This window comes from Typopeltis vanoorti, chromosome 5 (genome assembly GCF_054136105.1).
Source record: "Typopeltis vanoorti isolate ZY-2024b chromosome 5, IOZ_Tvanoo_1.0, whole genome shotgun sequence".
In the NCBI taxonomy this organism is placed as follows: domain Eukaryota; kingdom Metazoa; phylum Arthropoda; class Arachnida; order Uropygi; family Thelyphonidae; genus Typopeltis; species Typopeltis vanoorti.
The window spans coordinates 137499682-137521995 of NC_143553.1; the positions used below are offsets into that span (position 1 = coordinate 137499682).

Below are 22314 nucleotides of genomic sequence, written 5' to 3' on the forward strand. Positions count from 1 at the left end.
CCTTTTATAAGTGTGCCTCCTCATCTGGAACTCAAAATAAAATAAAATAAAAACAAAAGGTGAATAAGATACGAGTCAACTCTGAAATACTGGTTTTGGTAACAACTGGGACAAGAAGACTTTTTTTTAATATGCAACCTGTGAATGTCCATAACTCAAAAGTCAGTATCAGCAATGACCTTATATTGGAAAGACTGAGGTTTGAATCCTATCGACAAAACCTTTTAGGACTTTTCAACTGAAGGTATGAGTTATCCAGTCTCATACGGAGGTGGTAGAATTTTATTTCCTGTCAATTCCAGTTTTTCATCCGCCAGACAAGCCTACCAAAGAACACACACCCTTAAAGACACAGTATTATAATTGTCCTCCATAACCTGAGTTGTTTCAGCCATTCCAAATACACTCATTTAATATAATCTGTTGAAATAACTGTATTGTGCTGTTATATTGAAATAATTTGTAGCGTACATAATTATTCAAACAATTTCATTTCTAATTATTTTTATATTTCAATCTAATTTAACTTTAATATTTATCAATATCTGTTTCAGGTCTACTGTTTCTATAATTGGCGGACATCAGAATCCTGACCCAGAAGCTTCCAAAATTTAACTGATTTTGTTCTATTAGGTGCTTATTAGATACCCGACAAGCAAAACATTTGTAATATCCATTAGGCCTATAATGGGAAGCAGATAAGTTTCAGAAAGAGAAGTATTTTGGTTAAGAACGAACTAATACCAGTCATTATTTCGATAAATGAAAGTACTATATTTAATTACTGTTATATACAATGTAGATAACTCTGAGATATCCGGATAGTGAACAAATATTACTATGTATTAGTAATATTTGTTTCGGGTTTATTATTAAATAATAAAGCCGAAACAAATATTACTAACACATTGCTTCATAGGCAAATTTTATTTGCCATTGATAGCGCCCGTTAATTTTCCTTGTGGCAATTGATGATATTCAAGTGATTAATGTCCAGTTCCTTCAAATATGATAGTTATTTGAATTTTTGTTCGATGTACTAATTGTTAGTTGTAAAAGAAAATCATATTTGTTTATTACTTATTTTTTTTGTCTGAATTTTTGTAAAAAAATATGTAATTACTAAATAAAATTATTGTACCCTTTCGCTAAACTTTTTTTGTATAATATGGGAAAAGCTATGAAAATGTATACTACATTGCTTCCTATGGACACTCTATTATCGTCTTTTATTCCTCTATAGGAAGTAGGCGTGACCATTATAGACTTATCTAACTTTTGGAGAATGAGGGGGGGAGGGGAGTTCAATTTCTACTGGTAGACAATCAGATAGCTGGCTCAAGACGAAAATAAACGAAATCCGGTGATATGGCGGCCAACAAGTGCCGCCATCTCGTGATCTCTGTTATATGAAATAGTGTGGATTCCACTGTTGATTTTCTAGAGTTTATGGGACAAAAAACTCGAGTTTCCTAGTGGATGAATTTGCTTGCCTGTGTCAGAGATCGACTAATTCAAGAAACCGCTGAAGAAAGACTTACAAAAAGTTCCTCTAGTGGGCGACTAGAACCGAAAGGATTAGGGAGGTCTAGCACTGTCGAGGGCAAACGCCTTGTCCACTTAACTACACAAGCTCTTTTACCTACACACGCTATTTTATGGGCATGTAGTAACCAGAAAGTTTAAAAAAAGTGCAATTTATAAAAAAGAAAACCAAAAATTACTTTAGAATAGCGAGTCTTACAAAAATTACTTTATACATACTTTATTCTTAATTTCAAAATGAATTATTATCAAAATTAGCTAATGCCTTTTATTCCCTTATATAGAATAGGCGAGGCCGTTTTAGCCCTATCTTACTTTTGGAGACTGAGTGAGTAGTGAGTCTTAACTATCACCACTTACAATTGGTGATAGTTAAGACTATCACCAATTGTAAGTGGCATCCAGTGAAGAGATGGCTAACAAGTGCCGCCATTTCGTGGTCACTAACCATAACACAATATTTTTTAAATGTCTGAAATAATGTGAGTTCTACAGTTATGGTGATTTTCTTGAGTTAACAGGATGAAAAACCAGAATTTCCGGAATAAAAAAACTGCATCGAGGTCGACTAACTTGGAAACTGGCGAAAGAAAGGCTTAGAAAAAGTTCCTCTAGGCCATGACCAACATCCTAGGTCATTCGTCAGAGATGGCTTAGTGCTGAGGGCAAAATGCTACATTATTATTATTATTATTATTATTATTATTATTATTATTATTATTATTATTATTATTATTATTATTATTATTATTATTATTATTATTAAAGGTGTTGTTTATCTAGTTTTAGTTATGTGTACATGTAATTTGTCTGAAAGAGAGAAAAGAGTATTATTATTATTATTATTAGTAGTAGTAGTAGTAGTAGTACCTCCGCAGTTGGGATATCGACGATAAAATTCGGTTGTAAACAAGTTCAAATCCCGTCTGGGACATTATAAACCTTTATAAAGACTTTTCAGCTTTAGTTCTCGTGTAACCAATGGAAGGGTTTTTCCTCCAGTTGAGGAAAAACCCTTCCTGTTTTGTGAGATGAAAAAACAGATACTTGGTTTTTCATCTCACAAAACAGGCATCTTAGCCTACTTTGTGAAAATATACATAATTCACAGGCATAGCAGATCATGCAAAATAGGATTTATTGCCCTTTCAGAGCATAATTAGCTTTCCATGAAGCCAAACAGTTTTTGGCTATGGTTGAGAAATGTTTTTGTAACAAATAAGTTTGCCTAATTTTACATAAAGATAATTCGATTTAATGCAAGATTGCGATAGCTTGACAAATTAATTTTGGCGATCTCAAATAACAAATTAGATTAAAATGTGCAGAGCCCAAGCAAAGTTGCTGTATGAGCAGCATTATACAGCAAAGTTGCTGTATAATACATAGCACTTGTGAAATTCGTTTCAGAAAAACGAATTTTACAAGTGCATTATCGAAATATAAGAGACACTCTACAACTCACTTGCAAAACTCCTCAATTTCTCAAACTTTTTAAAAAAAAAGAACCTATTAAAAACCTAGATAAATTTTCTCCTTCTTCCACTGCAATTTGAAGCAGTTGTCTCTTCCAGCTCATATTATTTTATTTTTATGCCATTGCATATTATCAAAAAGAAGTTAAAAATCCTAAAAATTTACATCGGTTAAGGATGACTCTCAAAGACATTCATAAACATTAAAAAAGAAGATTACAATGAGCTTGACAGAAACATTACTACCATCTAATTTATCTAAAAACATTACTAAGGTTTTTAGGTAAATTTCAGATCCCGCTTTATTCAGTGCATGATTTCATAAAACTCTTCAAGTAAACAGGCTGCTTTTTGGATGATTTTGAAGTCAGAAGATGGCGCCACGCACTTATGGACGATAGTAATTTAATGTTTGTAAAATTCCAGAAATTTTTATTCCAGAAACTGGAATAAAAACTATATTTTATTTCATAGCATTACAAAAATAAATAAATAAATAATAATAAATAACGCTAAAAAGTCAAAATCCAATGTGATATTTAATCATTCTTATTTAAATATAATTTGTTATTTATTTTGTTGTAGTTATTTTGACTGCTCTTTTTCCCTGAGTAATATTAAAAACTAAATAGCCAATATTCCCATAAAATCGATAACTAAAAAAACTTTATGGTAAATATTTAAAGAGCAGTATGCTATCTTTTTTTGCGATATGACTCGAAGATTAGTGATTAATTCGTTACAACTAATCCAATAAACATTCACTAAATCATTAATTATAATGAAGTGCCAAAGGCTTCACTAAATTCCATTTAAAAAAAAAAATAGTTGTCACAGGTCAATGTTTAATTTAGCAATAATTTTGATTTAATTTTTTGTATTATCAGAGAACTTTCTATTTTTTGTTCGAGTCTCGGTTTTTATTGTCCTTTTTTGAATAAAGAATAAAGTGATTGTTATATTTGTTCCTTATATCAGGTAGCTAAAAACAGCTACTAGAAAGAAGTAGCTAAAATCGAACCTTTAATAACTTTTTTTTAAAATCTGGTGCCATTGTTACCACGAACTACGCAATTGCATAGCGAAGAAAAAGTGATTTTTCTACTATAACTTTTGTTTTTTGTCTTTCGTTCTTATCTTATGTTGGTTAATCTTTTTTTAAATATTTTTATAAATGTTTTATATTTTTCACATTTATTTCATTTTGTAGCTATTTTTTTATTCGTGGTATTTATACCATTGCCACTGGTTGACGTCTTATAACTGCAATTAGATCATGCAGGACTCAGAACTTGAACTTGAAACTTCTTTGGGACATGGACCGAGTCCTTGACCCTTGTGTATGAGGGGATTATTGTGGTAATTTACCCGCTCATTGTGAGCATTGTAAGCTGTATTAGCTTTCTCTAGCGATGGAGGATTTCGATTTTTATGTTTGAAATGATCTGAGGGGTTGTAGTCGCTGCCTGTCGAATTAGTTGATTTGGGTGATTATCCGTGATTGTGAAGAATTTTTCTGCAATGCCCATCATGTAGGTCCTGATATCTGGAAGGTTGGCTTCTTGGTGTAACTGCAGATGAACCAAGGGGCATTAAATGCCATTCTTAGGCATTTGATTCTGGATCGTTTGTAATCTGTGGATGGTCTGTTTAGACGTGTGTCCCCAAGTTGGTGAGGCGTAAGTTATCTGAGGTCTTATCACTGATTTATAGAGGAGAATTTTGTTGTTTATGTTTAGGAAGCTATTCCTATTTAAAAGTGGATATAGCTGTGCAATAGTCTCACTTGCTTTGGTGGAGATACTATTTATGTGCGTCTTGAAATCTAGGCGTTTATCCAGATGAACTCCTAGATACTTGGTAGAGTTGTGCCAAGGGATGGCTTTTCCAAACATTTGTATGCTTGTGTTCGGTTCTGCTTTACGTCCGGTGAAAGTACTGCAGAGCTTTTTCCTGGGTTGATTGCGATACGCCATTTTTTTTTGTACCAATTCTCTAATTCGTAGACTGCTCTCTGCAGCTTATTTGAGGCTAGATGTTGACGGAGGGATCTAGCTATGATAATTGTGTTATCGGCATAGAGAACGGTGATGGATGGGGAAAACTTGAAGAGATCTGCCATGTATATGGAGAAGAGTAAGGGAGACAGCAGAGAACCTTGATGGACTCCAGCCATGACTCTCCTCTCTGAGGATCTGATTCCATTGAGTTTTATTTTCAATTTTCTGTTATTCATATATGATTTGATAAGTAGAACTAGTGGTAATGGGATTCCTACTTGGTGTAGTTTAAAAATTAGACCATAATGCTGCATTCTGTCAAATGCTTGTGTTATGTCCAGGAAGACTGCGTCAGAATGTTGGTGCCATTCGAACCCTTGTCTGATGTATTCAATGACTCTGTAAATTTGAAACGTTGTGGAGTGATATTTCCTAAAGCCGAATTGCTCGTCTTGTATGATGTAGTTGATATCTGTTGCCTCTTGAATCCGTTCGGCTATCTTGCCTACACATGATAGAAGGCTGATCTGCCTATAATTCTGACGAAATTGTGTATTTTTTTTCCAGCTTTTAGAATTAGGAAGACATCCGCAAGCTTTCATCGTTCTGGAAAATAATTTAGCCGAAGGATGGTATTAATGATGGCTACCAGATGCATAACCTCTTCACGGGAGAGTAGCTTGAGCGCCTTGTTCGTTATTCCATCCGGACCCGGAGCCTTTTTGTTGTTTAGTTTTCTTATGATCTTATATATTTTTGTTGGTGACACCGATTTGTTGTTGGATTAGAATGAGGCGTTTGGAATAATTTTAGGCATTTGTGTGTGGATTTTTCTTACTTTCTGTTCCATGGGGAATGTTTGGCATTAAAGTCGCCAGCTACGATTACTGCTCTACCTGCGTTTATTATTTCATTCAGATCTGAATCAAGGAGTTTTTTATTTGGGGGGGGGGGGGAGGGTAGGCTGCGAATATCTTGATACTACTTGTGTTTTCTACCTGTATTTCTATTCCTGTGGTTTCCATGTGTTCTGTTTGGGTTCGGATATTGCATTATGCTTTATGTTTCTTTCGACAAAGATGACGGTGCCTCCTCCTCCTCCTCTTGCATAGAATCTATCTGTACAGTGAGTGCTATAATTGTTGATTTTAACCTTGTCACTTGGACGAAGATGTGATTCATTTATAAGGATGATATCTGCTTGGGTTTCTGCTGCAAACTCCTGTAGTTCCTGTCCGTTTGCGTTCTAGCTGACAATCCGTAATGATTTAGGTTTTCTATTAGTCTTATCCATTAAGGATTTCAACAAGCAGTGAGTGTGTGTGTGTCTTAAGATGATATCCTTGGCTTCTTGAGTTGGGTTGGTTTGCCGGAGTTCGGCAAGCATTTCTCCTATGTGGCTTGTTATGTTTTGTAGGATAAGTTTGTTAGTTTGCTGTGACTGGCTTTGGGTCTTTTAGGTAGATTGGTCTTGTTGTTTCAGCATACGCCCTTCCGTCCGTTGTGGAGACTGTGTTTTGATGGGAGGATGTGCGTTCTTGTATAGGTTTGCTGGTTTGAAGTTGTGTCTTTAGGTTTTGAGGAAATGCTATGCAGCCCGTATAGTTTGCGGGATGTGGGCCTCCGCAATTTGCACACTTTGCTGGTTGTGTGCGGGTTTTTTGGCATTCATTTGTTGCGTGTTTGCCACCACCTTTAGCACATCGGTAATCCGCTTTGCAGCAGCGTTGTGAATAGCCAAACTTTTGACAGCGATGATATTGCGTCGTTGTTTTTTTTATGTTTTAGGATTCAGTCTTTATGACTAAATCACAAATAGTTTGAAGATCGTATATGTGTTTCTGGTCTTTTCTGATCAGTATACGGCTGACTTTTGTAGGTCAGAAGCCTTTGTTTTGGAGATTTGCTCGTACTTCGTCTGTTGTAATGGACTCTGTTACCCTTCTGAGCACAACTGTAAGGTTATTTTCACTATTGAGTGCAAATGTGTGATAGGGTAGGTTGCTATTATCCAATAATTTTGTTAGTTGTCTGTAATCGGTAGAAGTTTTTGTCTGGATGCGAATTCCTTCTTCTGTATTAGTGGCTTTCGTAAATGATATTTCTAGAGTTTGGAGTGAAGTAACAACTGATGTCCGATGGTTTTTCCCTTAGGATGACTGGGGATATTCTTTCTTTTGAGTTTGTATTAAAAGCAGTCTTCATTTCTACTGTTTTGGGTGATTCTATAGTAACGGACGGAAATTTTTTTTTTTTTTTTTTTTAATATAGTTTTAACTGTTTGGAATTCTTCCTCTGTGTCAGCTGTATCCAATATATGGCGGACATTGTTTTGGGATATTGCCGCATCCTCAGGATCTAGTGACTGCCCCCCCCCCCCGAGCTTCGCTTTCCGATGATCTACCAGCAAATAGAGATCCTGTAGTCACAAAAGGAAGAAAAAGCTTTCCTTTAAGTATTTCGATTCTTGCGAGTGGTTTGAGAGAAGTTTATGGAAGGTCGACGAAAGAGCAAACCTCTTTCTCTAATCATTAATAACCCACAATTCAATCCGTAATTACATTATTCACTACTTTTATAATCTTAATCTTCACCAGGCAAATGGCCACACTCAGAATTCAATATCGTTTTAGAATGCAGACCATTACTGCTTGTTATCTTTTAGATTCTTATAAAAGTTATAATACGGTGTGCCAATGAACAATGTAAATATTTTCTTTCAATTAATGCAATTCAAGAAATTGTATTATTTCTTTTTCAATTTTATTTAACTTTCTAAACATAGTTTTAAAAATAGTTATCATTGTTCTTAGAAATCAACACATTAACAATTTTTCCTAACTGTTGCCTATGTAATAAATTTGAATTAATAATAATTACACAGCCGAAAAAGAAAAAAAAAAATCCTGTCATGCGCTGTTCATTTCGCATTACTTTTGGAAACTTACAGCGCGTGACAAGAATCTTTTTTCTTTTTTTTTTTTTTTTCGGGTAAAGTAACTCTCAGACTGCAAATATGGGATAAAATATTCTTTGTTATTCTGAGACTACAATTAATCTCGCTAATTTATATTTAGTTGAAGCAATATTTCAGTGCGTTTATTTTTATCCGTCCTAGTTTTCAAAAACTAATTTTGTGTTAAACTTTCAGAGTAACTGTTGCCTTTGTAGTGCAACATAAATATTCATAAGTACACAACAGTGTACTTCTTTGTCGTAGTTACCAAAGCACCTTCGAAGTTGCACGGAACATGGAGCACTTCTACTGGAAAAACACTTTGATTTCAACTTCGTTCATAACGACACAACTCACTAGATAAGCTTTTTAATTTAAACTTTAATTATAAGTTGTATCTTAAAAGTTAGAGCCTCCGTTGCTTAGTCGGTTTCGACGATGATTTTCATTGGAAATATCGGGGTTCGAATCCGCTCTAGGACGCGAAGGACTTATCAGAGCTTTTCATCTGAAGATGAGTTAGCTGGTCTCTTCCGGAAGTGGCTAGTTTATTTCTCCTGGAAACTCGGATCTTCATCCAGTAAAACAGACAAACTTTTTTTTTTATTCTTAGAATAAAAAAAAAATTTTTTTTTTGGTTCTAGTCATCTTCGATCTCTCTGGCATGGACAAGTAAGGTTCAGTTAGAGGTTTTTCTCATGGAAACTCAGGTTTTTAATCCCTTAACTAAAAATAATCGATCTAGAACTCACACTATTTCAGACAGTAATGCACAGCATTAGGGTTAGAGATCACAGGAAGGTGGTAGTTGTCTTCCGTACTCTATTTCTCAGATGCTAATTAAAAATCATTGATAGACCTCGGGACAGCTACTATGATTAGCTAAGGGTGGAGTTTAGCTGTACCCCAATTTCCAGAAAGTTAGTCTGGACTAAATGGCCTGGCTACTCCCTTCTCTTAAATAAAAGAAATAAAAGGCATCAGATGTTTTTTTTTTCCTCAAAAATTAACCGTGAGGAATTTAGAAATAAGATACTTATTCCTGTATCTTACTGTATCTTATTCCTGTAAAATAAAACCTGTACTGGCTTTGGTCAATTGTTCAAGAAAACGTCTTAACCAAACGGTTTACCCCACTGCCCTCCTTTCTTGATAGAATATCTTTTAAGTTTAATATAAAAACTCATGCTACTCGTGAATTATCTGTGGATTTCGAATGCTCTTTCTTCCAATCCTTTGGACTGACTCTTCGATCTATGTTTGTCTTGAAACTGAGTTCAAGGCAGCTAAGGTAATGTTGAGAGTTTATTATGTTAATCGGCCTTTGGATTTCGTCTGCTAATTTGATCTCTGGAACAAATCCTTGAAAGCAATTCATCACCCTCTATACTCATAACAGGATAAATCGTAATCCTCGAATCCTCAAATCTACTTAATCCTAGACAATTTAAATTAATCCATGAGACTTGATTTGCCCATGTAAGTTTTTGTTCCAGGCCATGACCTTACTGGTTTTACCAAAGTTATATCCCCCTCAAAATAAAAAAAAATAATAATAAAATAAGACAGTTTACTTTGTAATTACACTTTAGTTCACTTATTTGCTTTGGTCTAAATTCTTATGTGCGTCTTTTTGTCATGTAGAATTAACTAATCACTTAAATAAATAAACAAATAAAAATCTTTGTTTAATTCTGTTATAATACAAGACACTCGGAATGAAATACGTATGCACTGTATTTGTCCGTTAAATCCACTGCTGATTCTAACTTGACCCAGAACTCACCAAGCTGGCTAAATATATAGGAAAAACTGCAACTGATTTTGAAAATGTTCCACCTTCAATACATCCAGCTTACATTTCCACCCTCCTTCTCTGACGTTAAGATTTTGCCCAATATCTTTTTTGCCCAATATGCTGTTTAAACTAGCATGCAGCAGAATACTAATATATTTATAAAAATAATGATCTTGAGTAGTTAAAAATAATAATTTTATACACCTTTTAGACACCATTATAAAGTAGTCGTTTTTAAAAGAAATTACACCAAGAATTAACACACATAAAGTTTGATTACATGGTCCCTTTAATTACTAATAATAATTCAGGTCATGCATACAACTACTATGGTCTTTAGATTACCATTTCTTTTCTTCTTCTTCTTCTTCTCTCTCTCTCTCTCCCGGAGGTAGAGGGTTTCCTCCGGGAATCTCGGAATTTTTGTCTCCTTCAAAACAGGCACATCGACCATTAGAATACGCATTAACAGGCATAATACACTGCCTATAGGAAACTACAGTTGACCCCTGCCGACCACAAAATCAGGTAAGAAACCAATGGACATATAGTCCAGCTGCATCCACAGCAGTGTATTGGTTAAGGGGGGGGGGGTGGCTTCCCCATCCAGGCACCAGCTAAGGGATCAACATAATAATAACAATAATAATTGGCATTGTTGTAGGCTTGGTTAGCCGAGGAGTTAACATATCACCCATCAACATGCTGTTGTTTTGGGAAAGTCTTTAAATGGTAGATGCGTTTCTTCAAATGGTGTGAGATCACTATCCTTCAGGCTTACTTGGAGGCCTGAAGTGGCCTGATCAAACTCCATAGAGAGAGAGAGAGTTATTATTTGGCAAAACTGTATACACTCAATCTCGGCGAAGATAAGAAGTGGAGACCGGTTGCCTACTGATTTTCAAAAAGTTAGAGCTCAAAGAATACCTTACTCTCTTTTGAAAATGAGATCTTTAACTTTGGACCAGCTATCAGTGATGGCTAACAGGGAAGACTGGCTTCCTGACATTCTTCAAAGGAGGTTAGAAACCTCACTTCCTTCCTTTCAGGATTTATAAGGAGGTTACAAAATTTATGTATTTATATATACACCCTTGGTCCAAAAAGAAACCGAACTTTTCGAAAATAGAAGAAACTAATGACGCTGTTGTATATTTTTGGTGTCGAAAGCGGCAACCTTCATTAGTGTTGTGTCACCTGTTTATGACATTTGTTTCATTAGAAGCCGAGTTATAGTGCCAAGAGTGACAGTGTGTTTTTTTGACGAACGGTCAGTCGTCACGATATTCATGCGTACGCGACGAATTCTCGCTAACAATCGCTTCAAAACTTCGAGATAAAACTTACCATTGACCGTTTGCCAGGCGGATCGAATTCTTTGTGGATAATGTCCTTGAAATCGTAGAAACAAATCAGCATTGTCTTTACTTTTGACTTCTCCAAGCGACTTTTTTTTCGGATGCCCCTCTTCTGGTGGTCTCCACTCAGCACTCTAGCGCTTTGTTTCGAACTCATTCTCAAAACATCACATTTCCTCACAAGTAACGATCGTTTCAAGGAAGTTTGAATCCTTACGAGCGATTTTAATGAGATCCTTGCAGCGTTCAATTCGATACATTTTTTGGTCGTCTGTCAACTTGTGGGGAACAAATCGCGAATTCAATTTACGAAGGCCAATACTCTCGGTCAAAATGTTGTACACAGTTAATCTTGTAATCGCCAATTCATCTTCAATCAATCTGACGGACGATTTCGGGTTTTCTTTGATGAAATCACGCAATTTTTGGACGTTAACTTCGTTCAGTTCAGTTTTTGGACGGTCCGGCTTTTTGTCGTCCTGAAGCGTCTCACAACCACTTTGAAATCGCTTAAACCACTCGTAAAGTTGAGTACGGGATAAACATTCATCACTATATGCTTTTTGAAGCATTTGATGCATTTCGGTAAAACGTTTACCAAGTTTAACACAAAAGTCAATCGCAGCTCTTTGTTTGAAACTCATTTTCCGACTGTTCGTCAAAACACACTGTCACTCTTGGCACTATAACTCGGCTTCTAATGAAACAAATGTCATCAACAGCTGACACAACACTAATGAAGGTTGCCGCTTTCTAAAACAAAAAGATACAACAGGCGGCCCCACTAGTTTCTTCTATTTTCGAAAAGTTCGGTTTCATTTTGGACAAATGGTGTATGTTAAGGCATCTCAGTTTCATTTTACATCGACAATTATAAGGAGAAAAATATGAGAAACCATATTGAAAGGAAAATAAATAAACCGGGTTAAAACAGGATAAGCCAAATCAGTATTTACACATACTGGCACCTGAATTATAAACTTATTTCATAACGTGTTGGACCTCCTTTAGACTGAATTGCAGCAGATATGCGGTTTAGCATAGATTCCATAAAGTGTTGGATTGCATCTACGACTACAACATACCAGGGCGTCCACCAGAGTCCTTTAACTGGCTACGATTTTAAGGAAGAAGACGTTGCTCGCTGATTTGTTTTTCTAATATGTCCCATACATTCTCAATGGGGTTCATGATGGAAGTTGCTGTCAAGTTCGTTGAACCACTGCTGTACAATTCACGCGCGATGAACAGTAGCATTACCGTTCCATGAAACAACCATCATCTGCTGAATAAAAGGTCAACATTGAAAGACAGACTTGATCGGCAACAACTTTCAGCTATTTCTTTGAGGACACCCAACCTTCCAGCGATATCAAGGGAACTGTTCTCTACCAACACAACATATCCCACACAATGACACCACCTCCAGAATCTTGAGTTATATTTACAAAGCATTTTGGGTTCATTGCTTCATGGGGCTCCAGCCAAACTCTCTGCATATCATCGGTACAGAACAAGATGTATCGTGACTAATCGGACCACATGACTCTTTTCTGGTCTTCCAATGTCTAATCATGGTGTTCCTGACACCACTGTAGATGAACTTTCAGGTTTGCAGGAATCATCGGATTCCATATAGGCTTGTGGCTGACAGTACTGATCCTCTTCAATTCCCTGAGGGTAGTTCGTTGAGATATGGGTCAGGAACATACTTCATTAAATGCTTTGGTCAGTTGCTGCACACAGGAAGGTCTGTTTGTCCACAAGCCTTCTCAGACGACAGCGATCTGGCTTCCTGATAGACCATAGTTAAGTCTCTTAGTGCCGTAATAACTATGGTCTATCAGGAACTTATTGAGAAATTAGTCAGCTTAGTTGTTTTCAAAATCGTGGATCCAGCCAGGGATCAATAATGAGCCCTTTATTGAACTCCGAAAGATTCGTTGTTTTTCAAATTGTGATTAACACTGTTGATGACTACTGACCAGCAGTATTCTTGAATAGCTGCCTAGAACCAAACACATGGCAACTCACGTGACCAAATATTTTGCAAATATGCTGAGTAAGTGATGCTTATGTACATCTGCATAAAAATTTCTAATTTAGTGGCCGGTATGTTAAATACTCTAGTTGTAATAATAAATTATGTCACTATAAGAGATTATTATGTACATGTTAAAAATTTCCTGCAGTCATTTTCATCTCTGCTCATAAATAAATCAATCAATAAATCCGCTAAAGCCTTTTATTCTCCTATAGATAGCAGAAGAGATCGTTTTGGCCCTATCTAACTTTTGGAGACTGATTGGGGCAGTTCAATCTTCACTGGTAGCTAATCAGAGCTGCTTCAAGTTTATCGCTAATTATAAATGCCATCTAGTGAAGAGAGGCTCATAACTGCCGCCATCTTGTGGTCCCAAATCCTAATACTATATTTATTATCGGAAACAGTGTGGGTTCTAAGGTCAATTTTCTTGAGTTTACAGGTCGAAAAACCTGAGTTTCTGGGATACAAAAATACTATTTTCCGTGCAAGCGATCGACTAACTCGGGAACCGGTCGAAGAAAGGCTTCGAAAAAGTTCTCTAGTCGGCAACTAGAACTGAACTTAGTCTTTCTTCTGGTGCGCGAGCACTTTGGATGCACATACCACTTCCACTTAACTACACAATAATGAGTTCTGAAATTCCAACAATATATCAACAAACAGAAAAAAGATAAAATATCGCTAGAGTATACCAGAAATATTGCTTCGCAATATGTAATTTTTCAAATTATGATATTATTGACGGCTAATAGGTCTGTAAACAGAATTACATAAATAGCGAGAATCTCATGTACTTAAGAACTAAATTAAGTGCAGCAGATTGCCCATCGCATAGATTTTATCATGAAGTAAGCAAAAATAGTAGGGTTAACACCCTCTATATGGAAAGAAAAGGAGGTGTCAGCCTAAGTGACCGAATGGACAGTGTGTCTCTGATGTTCAACCTACAGATCATATGTTGAAAATTTCAAAATCCCGTTTTGACATGGTTGTTTGCGGAAGCAGTTTAAGTGAAAAAAAAATCTTTAGATTGTCTCCCAGTATTATGGGACACTAGACAAATACGGGATCACCAAATGTGTATATTACAATCCTCTCTACCCGCCCCCTTCCCCAACAACTCTTTTTATAGCATTCCTATATGCTTACAGTCCGCTAGTGATCTGCTTCAACTACTCGACTCAGCTGTTTGAAGTGCTCGGCATTGGTCGAACACGTCGCTATGAAAGGACAAGACCCACACGGTTTCCAGGGTGGGATGAACACGCCAGTGTAGCATTTCGCCTTTCAACAGCACTTATTTATGGACTGTTGGCACGTGTTCCTCACCCCTCGCGACACGAATAGAACATCCCAGGATGTACATTGCCTGATCGTATCGCAGGCTACTTTAAGTTCTTGATCTTCTGGGAAGCAGTTCTAGTTGTATTTTCTTTTTAATGAATCAGTAGTCAAAAATATCTCAAAGTGCTGATCGTGATAACTTGACCTTAAGACGTACTTTAGCTTAATGCTAATAAACATTGCATACAAACTGACGAAGAAAACAACTGCGAAGTTAAAAAACCTTTCAGTAAACATTTCATTACATTGGACAGAACAGACTAAGTGGGTTTTAGGTCAGTATATCGCAATCACTTTTTATTTGCAAGGCGCTTTAAAACGATTTTTTTTTACCAGCCTTTTATCGCATCATCGTGGTCGTTTTATTTTACATTTCTGGTCACAATACTGTTTGAATTGTTTATAATTTGTAAAAGCATTTTTGTTTTTAGGATTTATATTATTCTTAATTTAACTTACCGAAAAAAAGTAGTAATAATAATTAAAATCGAATACAGATTTATTTACTTAATTATTTTTATCTACATAAAGGACCACTTTGACATCTAAACTCGCATATTCGAATCTCAATGGATTAAAAATAAATCCACCCTTGCATTCCTCAAAGAATGTAAGCAGTACTCTTTTAGTCTTCACTTTCCAAAATCAGAAGCAGCTGGTGTCAAACTTTCACCATCGCCTACATTGGTCGTATTTCCACGACGTGCTAGATAAGAGGCGAAATTTCCTAATCATAACCACGGAGTCCAAGGACTGATCGTGGGGGCACATTACTCTATTTCCCTAACTGCATCTCATCCTCTCCACTACTACTTAATTCTCCAACTACGACACTACTACCATCAACGCCATCTATCGACCATCATCACAAACAACAGCATTTTTGTCTGTAAATTGCGTGTGTTCTGAAGGCCTATTTTTCTGTACGGGGGGATGAAAAACCCGAGTTTCCGGGAGGGAAAAGAATCCTGCTACCACCCGTATAAGATCGGCTAACGAATCTTCATCTGAAAAAGCTCATATATAAGGATTCCTGTCATCACGACGAGAATCGAACCCAGGTCTTATTTTATAGGAAACAAAAAATTGCGATATCTATAAAAGATAATGTTCTTTTGTTAGTTTAATTTACTGGATTATAGCACCAAAAGACGTTATGCCCATAAAAGTGTGAAATTTGAGATATTAAATTTAAATAGCATTCCGAAGCAATAATAAATTAATAATAAATAAATAAATAAATAATGCAAAATAAAATAAAAAAACAACAAAATGAATTTGTTGCTTTTTTAATATACAACATGCACATGTACAACGTGTATAGTACACTGGCAATACTTATTGATGAATAAGGTAAACAATTTGGTGAATAAGAGTTTTTTTTGTGCTAGTTAGAATTTTAGTCAGTATTACTGTTTATTAAGCTCAGAGGCTGATCAAGCGGATGTCGAACCTAGCGGTCGCCATGGGTCCCCGAACTATGTAGAAAAATGAAAAGAGATGTATAAGTAGGCTGTCCATATTTCCTTGAGACAAAAACTGGACATTTGGATGACAAAAACTGGACGAGGGTTATGTAATATCTTGCATTCATGAAAAAGTAAGACGATAAAAAAATGTTTGATTACATAAACACATAATTTTGCCAAGTTTTTTGCAACCACCAAAAATCTATAATTTTGTCTTGAACACCACAATTTGGCAAAAAGTACCGCACAACTAATGGAAAAAGTTTGATGTCTTTTTTTGTTTGATGCATCTAAACTGACTGTAATGTTTTTTGTTTTATTTAAATCCTCTATTACTTCTCCCAGTATGTGTGGTGATAAAGTGTTGGTAATTTCTGCTTCTGATTTGGAACGTGATGAAGAAATTTTTGGTTCAAAAAAATTTATTTATCAATGTCGACAAGCAGTCATTTGCGTGAAAACTTTCTCTGTGACGCACAGTGTAATAAGCAACAAGAGCTTCACTTGCTGCAATTTTATCGCTTTCACTATCAACACCATAAACGAGCTGATGTTTTTAAAGGAAGCCAAAGTCTTTTCCGCATCCTTGTGTTTCTGGCTACGTAGATTTTGGTTGATGTCGCTTCTATCTCCATGAGCAACGGAAAAATGGACATTACAATGCTGACACACCATTTTTGTTCCATCACCACAGCTTGTCCATTTTAATAAAATTGAATTCTTTCAGGAGATGTCATTAAAACTATAGTTTTGCCTCTTTAGCATTGCAAGGATTAAATCTTTAAAAAACAAGACTTTAAACTTTAAAAGATATGAAATTTAAACCACCAGCATTGAATAACAAAACCCCGGTTAGCATACAGGCAAAACAAAAACTAACGCTACAGCAGAACAGACGCCGCGTCTAAGACGCGCTAGTGTTGCCAACGTGCTTTTTTTTTTTTTTTCTCTGAATAAATCACCGCATATATCGATATTTAGTATCGAACAATGCGACTCCATGGTTATGCAAATTACTGGTATCGATGATATTGATATACGATTATGGGTTGCGGATAATAATTTATGATTGATCAATATTAAAGTATATTTATAAGTTTTATTAAAAACGGGACAAAAGTGACATTTTTATTAAAACGACGGGACGGCCGAGAAATATGAAAAAAAAAAAAAAAAAAAACGTTCCTGTCCTGTTCAAAACGGTACGTATGGTCAGCCTATCTATAAGAACGATGTAAATAAAGTATTACGCATTTTGATGAAGAATTACAACAGTTTGCTCTATTTTTAAAAGTGGATAAAGACAAATTCAATACTGCCACACAAGTATACCAGGCTGCAAGAGAAATGCCAACTTTTCCAAATAAAGAAATTTTTAGGGACCCCGTAAATTTTACCGCCAGATGTTCCAGCCGGCTTAAACCACCCTTGATTAAGCTTGTTACCAGTAGCGAGAAAATAAATTCTATACACTCTTCACTTCATTATTATTATCTATTTATTTTATTTTTTTTTTCAAATAAAATGCAATCCTGTTGTACTGCATTCAGAAATAGCTTAAATGCTTGTGAATATTCGAGAATAAATACAGTATAACGTTTGAATAATCAATTCTGGCATTATTATTATTATTATTATTATTATTATTATTATTATTATTATTATTTATAAAAATTTCCTTCATTCGGGTATATTTATTATAAATAAAAAAAGTTCTTAGATGCATTATTTATGAAGGAAAACAACTGCATAACAACACAAGTATTTTAATATCAATCCGAAATAATAGTAAAAGTTTCACAGCAATGATCTCACTGATAATAATGCGAACCGCTTGGAACTACAGTGAGAAACACGCCTCGGCTGCAACAATTTATGCAATAAATTTTCAAAGCAAGGTTTCATATAAAATGGAAGTGAAGTAACTTCAGATTTTGCCTAGGTAATCTTTTTATAAATGAGTTGCAAATACTGTAATGCTTTTTAATTATATACGTATTTTATAACCTAGCTGGATTATTAATTAATTTTCATATAAGCAATAATGTATATAATCTACATTTAATGATTCAGCCAATATTTTATTATTTGTAATATGTCCTCATTTTTTTAAGCTTTATTATTTTTCGATAAATATTTCAGAGGGCGATTTTCATCGTTAAAAACAACTCACAACTGTCGTCTGCATAGATATTGCATTCGTTGGTGGCGAGAGGTCGCTGAAATCATGTTTGTAATTATCACTGAAAATCAACTGCTACAGAATTGAATAATTTTTAATAGCATTGCGAAAGAAAATTTCAAATGCTACATGTTTTTTTCGAAAGCGAGAAGTTAGAATATTGTAGTGGGGCTGGATTATGTATACTGTAGACGGTCTCAAACTTTCAATGACATATTTCATCAAGTTTACTTTGAATTTCAAGTCACTTCCAAACTTGTAATGTATATGCTAAAGCGTGCAACTAAATTCTTCTGCTTTGCTCTCTCTCTCTCTCTCTCTCTCTCTCTCTCTCTCTTTGCCTATGCTCTGGACACTTGCCACCACTAGCATGCTCTGTTACATATACGTAATTGGTGCAATGGCTACACGCCGCGTGACTAGTTCCAATCCCGTCAACAAGTTACGGTTGGCTAGAGATATTTCTGGAAGGGTCAGTAGCAGCACATGCAAAGGATAGAGAACTTGACAGGTGTAACTATGATGCTGGTGTCAGAGTTTTGATTTGTTGTAGCAATGACGTCATTGAACTGTTGGCGTTCGCATGCAGCGGGACAAACGTAGGTTATCAAAGTGCAGAATGTAGGGTCTTTGCCAAAACTGTGTTATTTGCCCTCGTGTTCGAAGTATCAGAATGCAGGAGGAGGAGGGAACGGAGTATATAAAATTTGAAGAATTTAAGTAAAGTGCTAACGTTCGGCCCAAAAGGCTGCGACTAAATGTTAAATTATCCTGGTTGCAGCGTTGCAAGAAATAAATGAAGAATTCTAAATTGTGATCTTGTATTAACTACATTTGCAAATTAAATGATTAAATGCTGATTTCAAAATTTTCAATCAGAATTGAAAGAATGTAATCCGTTATCTGAAGTTGAATTTAAAATTAAACATTCAACATTACATTTGAAGTTCGAAATAGGACCAAACATTTGTGTGTGAAGTCGACGTTACTGGTAAAGATATTATTCAAATATGAACTATTCGCATAGATCAGTTTTACATTAGATATTTCACTATTTAATGTGGCTTAATTTCTCTATCCCTTATTTACAAATTCTGTATTTTTTTTAGTTTCCCAAAATAAGTTCCAGAAGGAGTTTTTTTTTTTAAAATAATAATAATAAATTAAGAAAATAAAAAAGCAAGCAATGTGTAAGTGCAAAGTGATGGTAGGCGCGTCATCTGTATCCATAATTGGAAATAGTGTAATCGAAGAAAACTGGAAATAAATATAGAAAAAATGAAAAATAAACCCTCCAATACCGTTTTATTCCCCACGAAGGGAGTAGGAAGGGAGATTGCCCTACCGATTTCCACAGTTTTGGAAATCAGTAGGGCAATCTGTTAGAGTACGCCCACACTTTGTAGAGCTTTGGTGCCAAGAATAGTCGATTCATGCTGAAGGGGAGAAAGAAATGAAGGACGTACGAATTGGTCGCCAACACGCGAAATCACGTGCTTTACAGGTAAAATTTCCCAACTGTTATACAAGCAAAATAGTTACCACTTTAAAAACTACACTGATCATAACAGAGAAGTTAATTTTCTGACGTGTAATAATAAACAACTCATCACAGAAGACGTTAATAAATGTAATTTAATCCTTTATCCAAGTGTAAGCAAACAAAGTTTGTGCCTGAAAATATTTTCAGGACTGAGGTAAGGTGGTACATCCTTTGGCAACTTGTAGCAAAGGTGGACCAAGCTCTCATCACTCCTTGTCTCAGTATCACCCATAATGCAAAGCACATCTCCTTGCGGACATGTATACTGCTTGCAACTCGCATAGGTAAATATGACCTCTTCATTGCTTCTGCCTTAGTATCACCACTCTGGGTCTGCCTCCCACTGACGAGACCTGAATAAAGGTCAAAACTGGTCTGGGTAGTGGCCCTTCCCTTAATGCATAGCAGTATACATGTCTGCACGGAGGTGTGCTTTGCATTATGGGAGATACTAAGACAAGGAGTGATGAGATCTTGGTCCACCTTTGCTACGAGTTGCCAAGGGATGTACCACCTTACCTCAGTCCTGAAGATATTTTCAGGTGCAAGCTTTATTTGCTCACACTTGGATAAAGGATAAAACTAAATTTATTATGGTCTAATCAAGTGTAAAATAAACTTCCAACATCTCAGAAGATGGATTGATTACCCTATTATCGGAATGGATTCTCGTGACATGCGCAGAAGTGTCGAAGGGGTCTCGAATCTGTGGGCATACTATACCACTCTTAGCACCATTACCAAATAGTTGAGCATATACATGATAATACATGTAAGTGAATATACATTCATTTATATCATCAAGTTGGAGCTGCAGAGAATGAAAAGTTTGTCTTCGGAATTCAAAGAGAAAGGTGATCAGCAAGTTCATGATCCGTATAAAACATAGGCCAAGAGTGACCAATAGAAGGAAGGAAAAATCAGAGTACAAAAGGAAATTGGCTGAGCAAGCCAAAGGACTAAAGATTTTTTCAGCATAGGATAAATACAAGGAAAAATGATTATGACAGAATTATTCTGATAAATATTGATGGTGGAGAAGTGGGGGATGACTGAACCGGACAGAATAATTGAATTACTGGTAATCACTGAAGAAAATTGACTAGAAACCACTCGATTTCAGACAATAATATATTAAGTTAGGGTTATTATTATAAAAAAACCTCCATGGAGTCAAAGACTCATTGTGGGAGGTCCACTGCTATACACACAATTTATCATACAGTACCATAAATATGTTCGCTGTCTCTGTACTCATCTACACTCTCGGCCAATGCATTCTAGTCACTCACCACTCTCCATGCAAAATACCTGCTCCTCACTCCCTTGCTCACACCCTCCTTATACAGCTTCTAGGGATGACCTCTTCTTCTCCTGCTATCTTCACCCATTCTGTGCAAAACCTTCTCCACATTAATCTGGTAATAACCTCTTAACAGCTTATATGTCTCGATCTTATCCCCTCTCCTCCTTCTATCCATCAATTTCTTCAAATTGCATTTTCTTAATCTATCTTCATATTCAACATTCCAGAGACCAGAAACCACCTTAGTTAATCGTCTCTAAAGCTTTTCCAATACATCTTCATGTTATGTACCACGAGATAGTGATAAATCATGCTCTGTTTACCAGATGCTGTTTAATATCACTAATAGTTTCGGCCAGCTATCTCTGATTGGCTAACGGTGGAGATTAACTTCCCCTCAGTCTCCAGAAAGTGAGATAGAACTAAAATTCCTTGCTTACTCCAGCAAGGAATAAAATGTGTTAAAGGATATTTTTGTTACGTGATCATTTTGCAAAGGTATTTAATCCAGGTGGGGATATTGTATTAACAGATGTGGTAAGTGCAGATGTGGAAGCAGAGGTAAGTGAACCTCGATGAAAATACAGCTATGGAAGTGGATGGGCGATCAGCTTGGGTATTCTGAAAATGTAGTAGGGAGCTGTTAGTGCTTTTTTTATCAGATTGTTTAATTTGAATCTTAGCTCTGGTGAGGTCCCAAAGGAGTTGAAAGAAGAGGAAAATAGTTACATAGTTCCAAGAGCTTGTCAATTATCAGCCAATTACTTTTATTATTCTTAAATACTAAATTATCTAGAATTTTTTACTGCAGTTACCAAAGGCGTCATAAAAGAAGCTTAATATTGCTCATGCTTGTGTATTACGCTCGCTATGTGATAGAGGTAAAATATCATTTTGCTAAAACTTAAAATGTAAAGGCTAGGCGAATATAAATGGCGGCACATTAATTTTATTAAAGTTTTAAAGAAAATTTCGCTGCGTAAAAATTAATATGCTGTTGGCCTAGCCTTGCTCTAATTACAACCTGTCACTGACAACAGCCAGCTGCCTATAGCAGGGTCAGTGTCACAATTATTCAACGCACCATATGGGGAAGACTGGCATTTGCTAGTTTGCTAGATACTTTCAGAAAGTATCTTCGCATTTTTGCCCCTTCACCACGGGGTAGTTAGAAATTTGCATTTGTACACTTAGTTGAGAAATTTTTAGCTGTGAGGAATATTAGAAATTTGGAATTGCGTACAATCCCAAAACACTGAAAGAAAGGAAAAGCAAGGAAATTCGTTGTGTA

At 35.8% G+C, this 22314-nt stretch overlaps 1 protein-coding gene and 1 long non-coding RNA gene across 6 annotated transcripts in view; one reads left to right on the forward strand and one right to left on the reverse strand.

The window, feature by feature from the left end:
• The window catches only part of LOC150106856 (uncharacterized), a 72137-nt gene extending 71190 nt beyond the window's left edge, over positions 1-947 (forward strand). For both annotated transcript variants that reach the window (XM_090393359.1, XM_090393360.1), the window contains exon 5: positions 555-947. In XM_090393359.1, coding sequence (XP_090249485.1) covers positions 555-615 — 61 coding nt within the window. In that variant the 3' untranslated portion in view covers positions 616-947. The remainder of the gene's footprint in view (positions 1-554) is intronic.
• The window catches only part of LOC150106857 (uncharacterized), a 192931-nt gene that overhangs the window by 68866 nt on the left and 101751 nt on the right, over positions 1-22314 (reverse strand). The window lies entirely within an intron of this gene.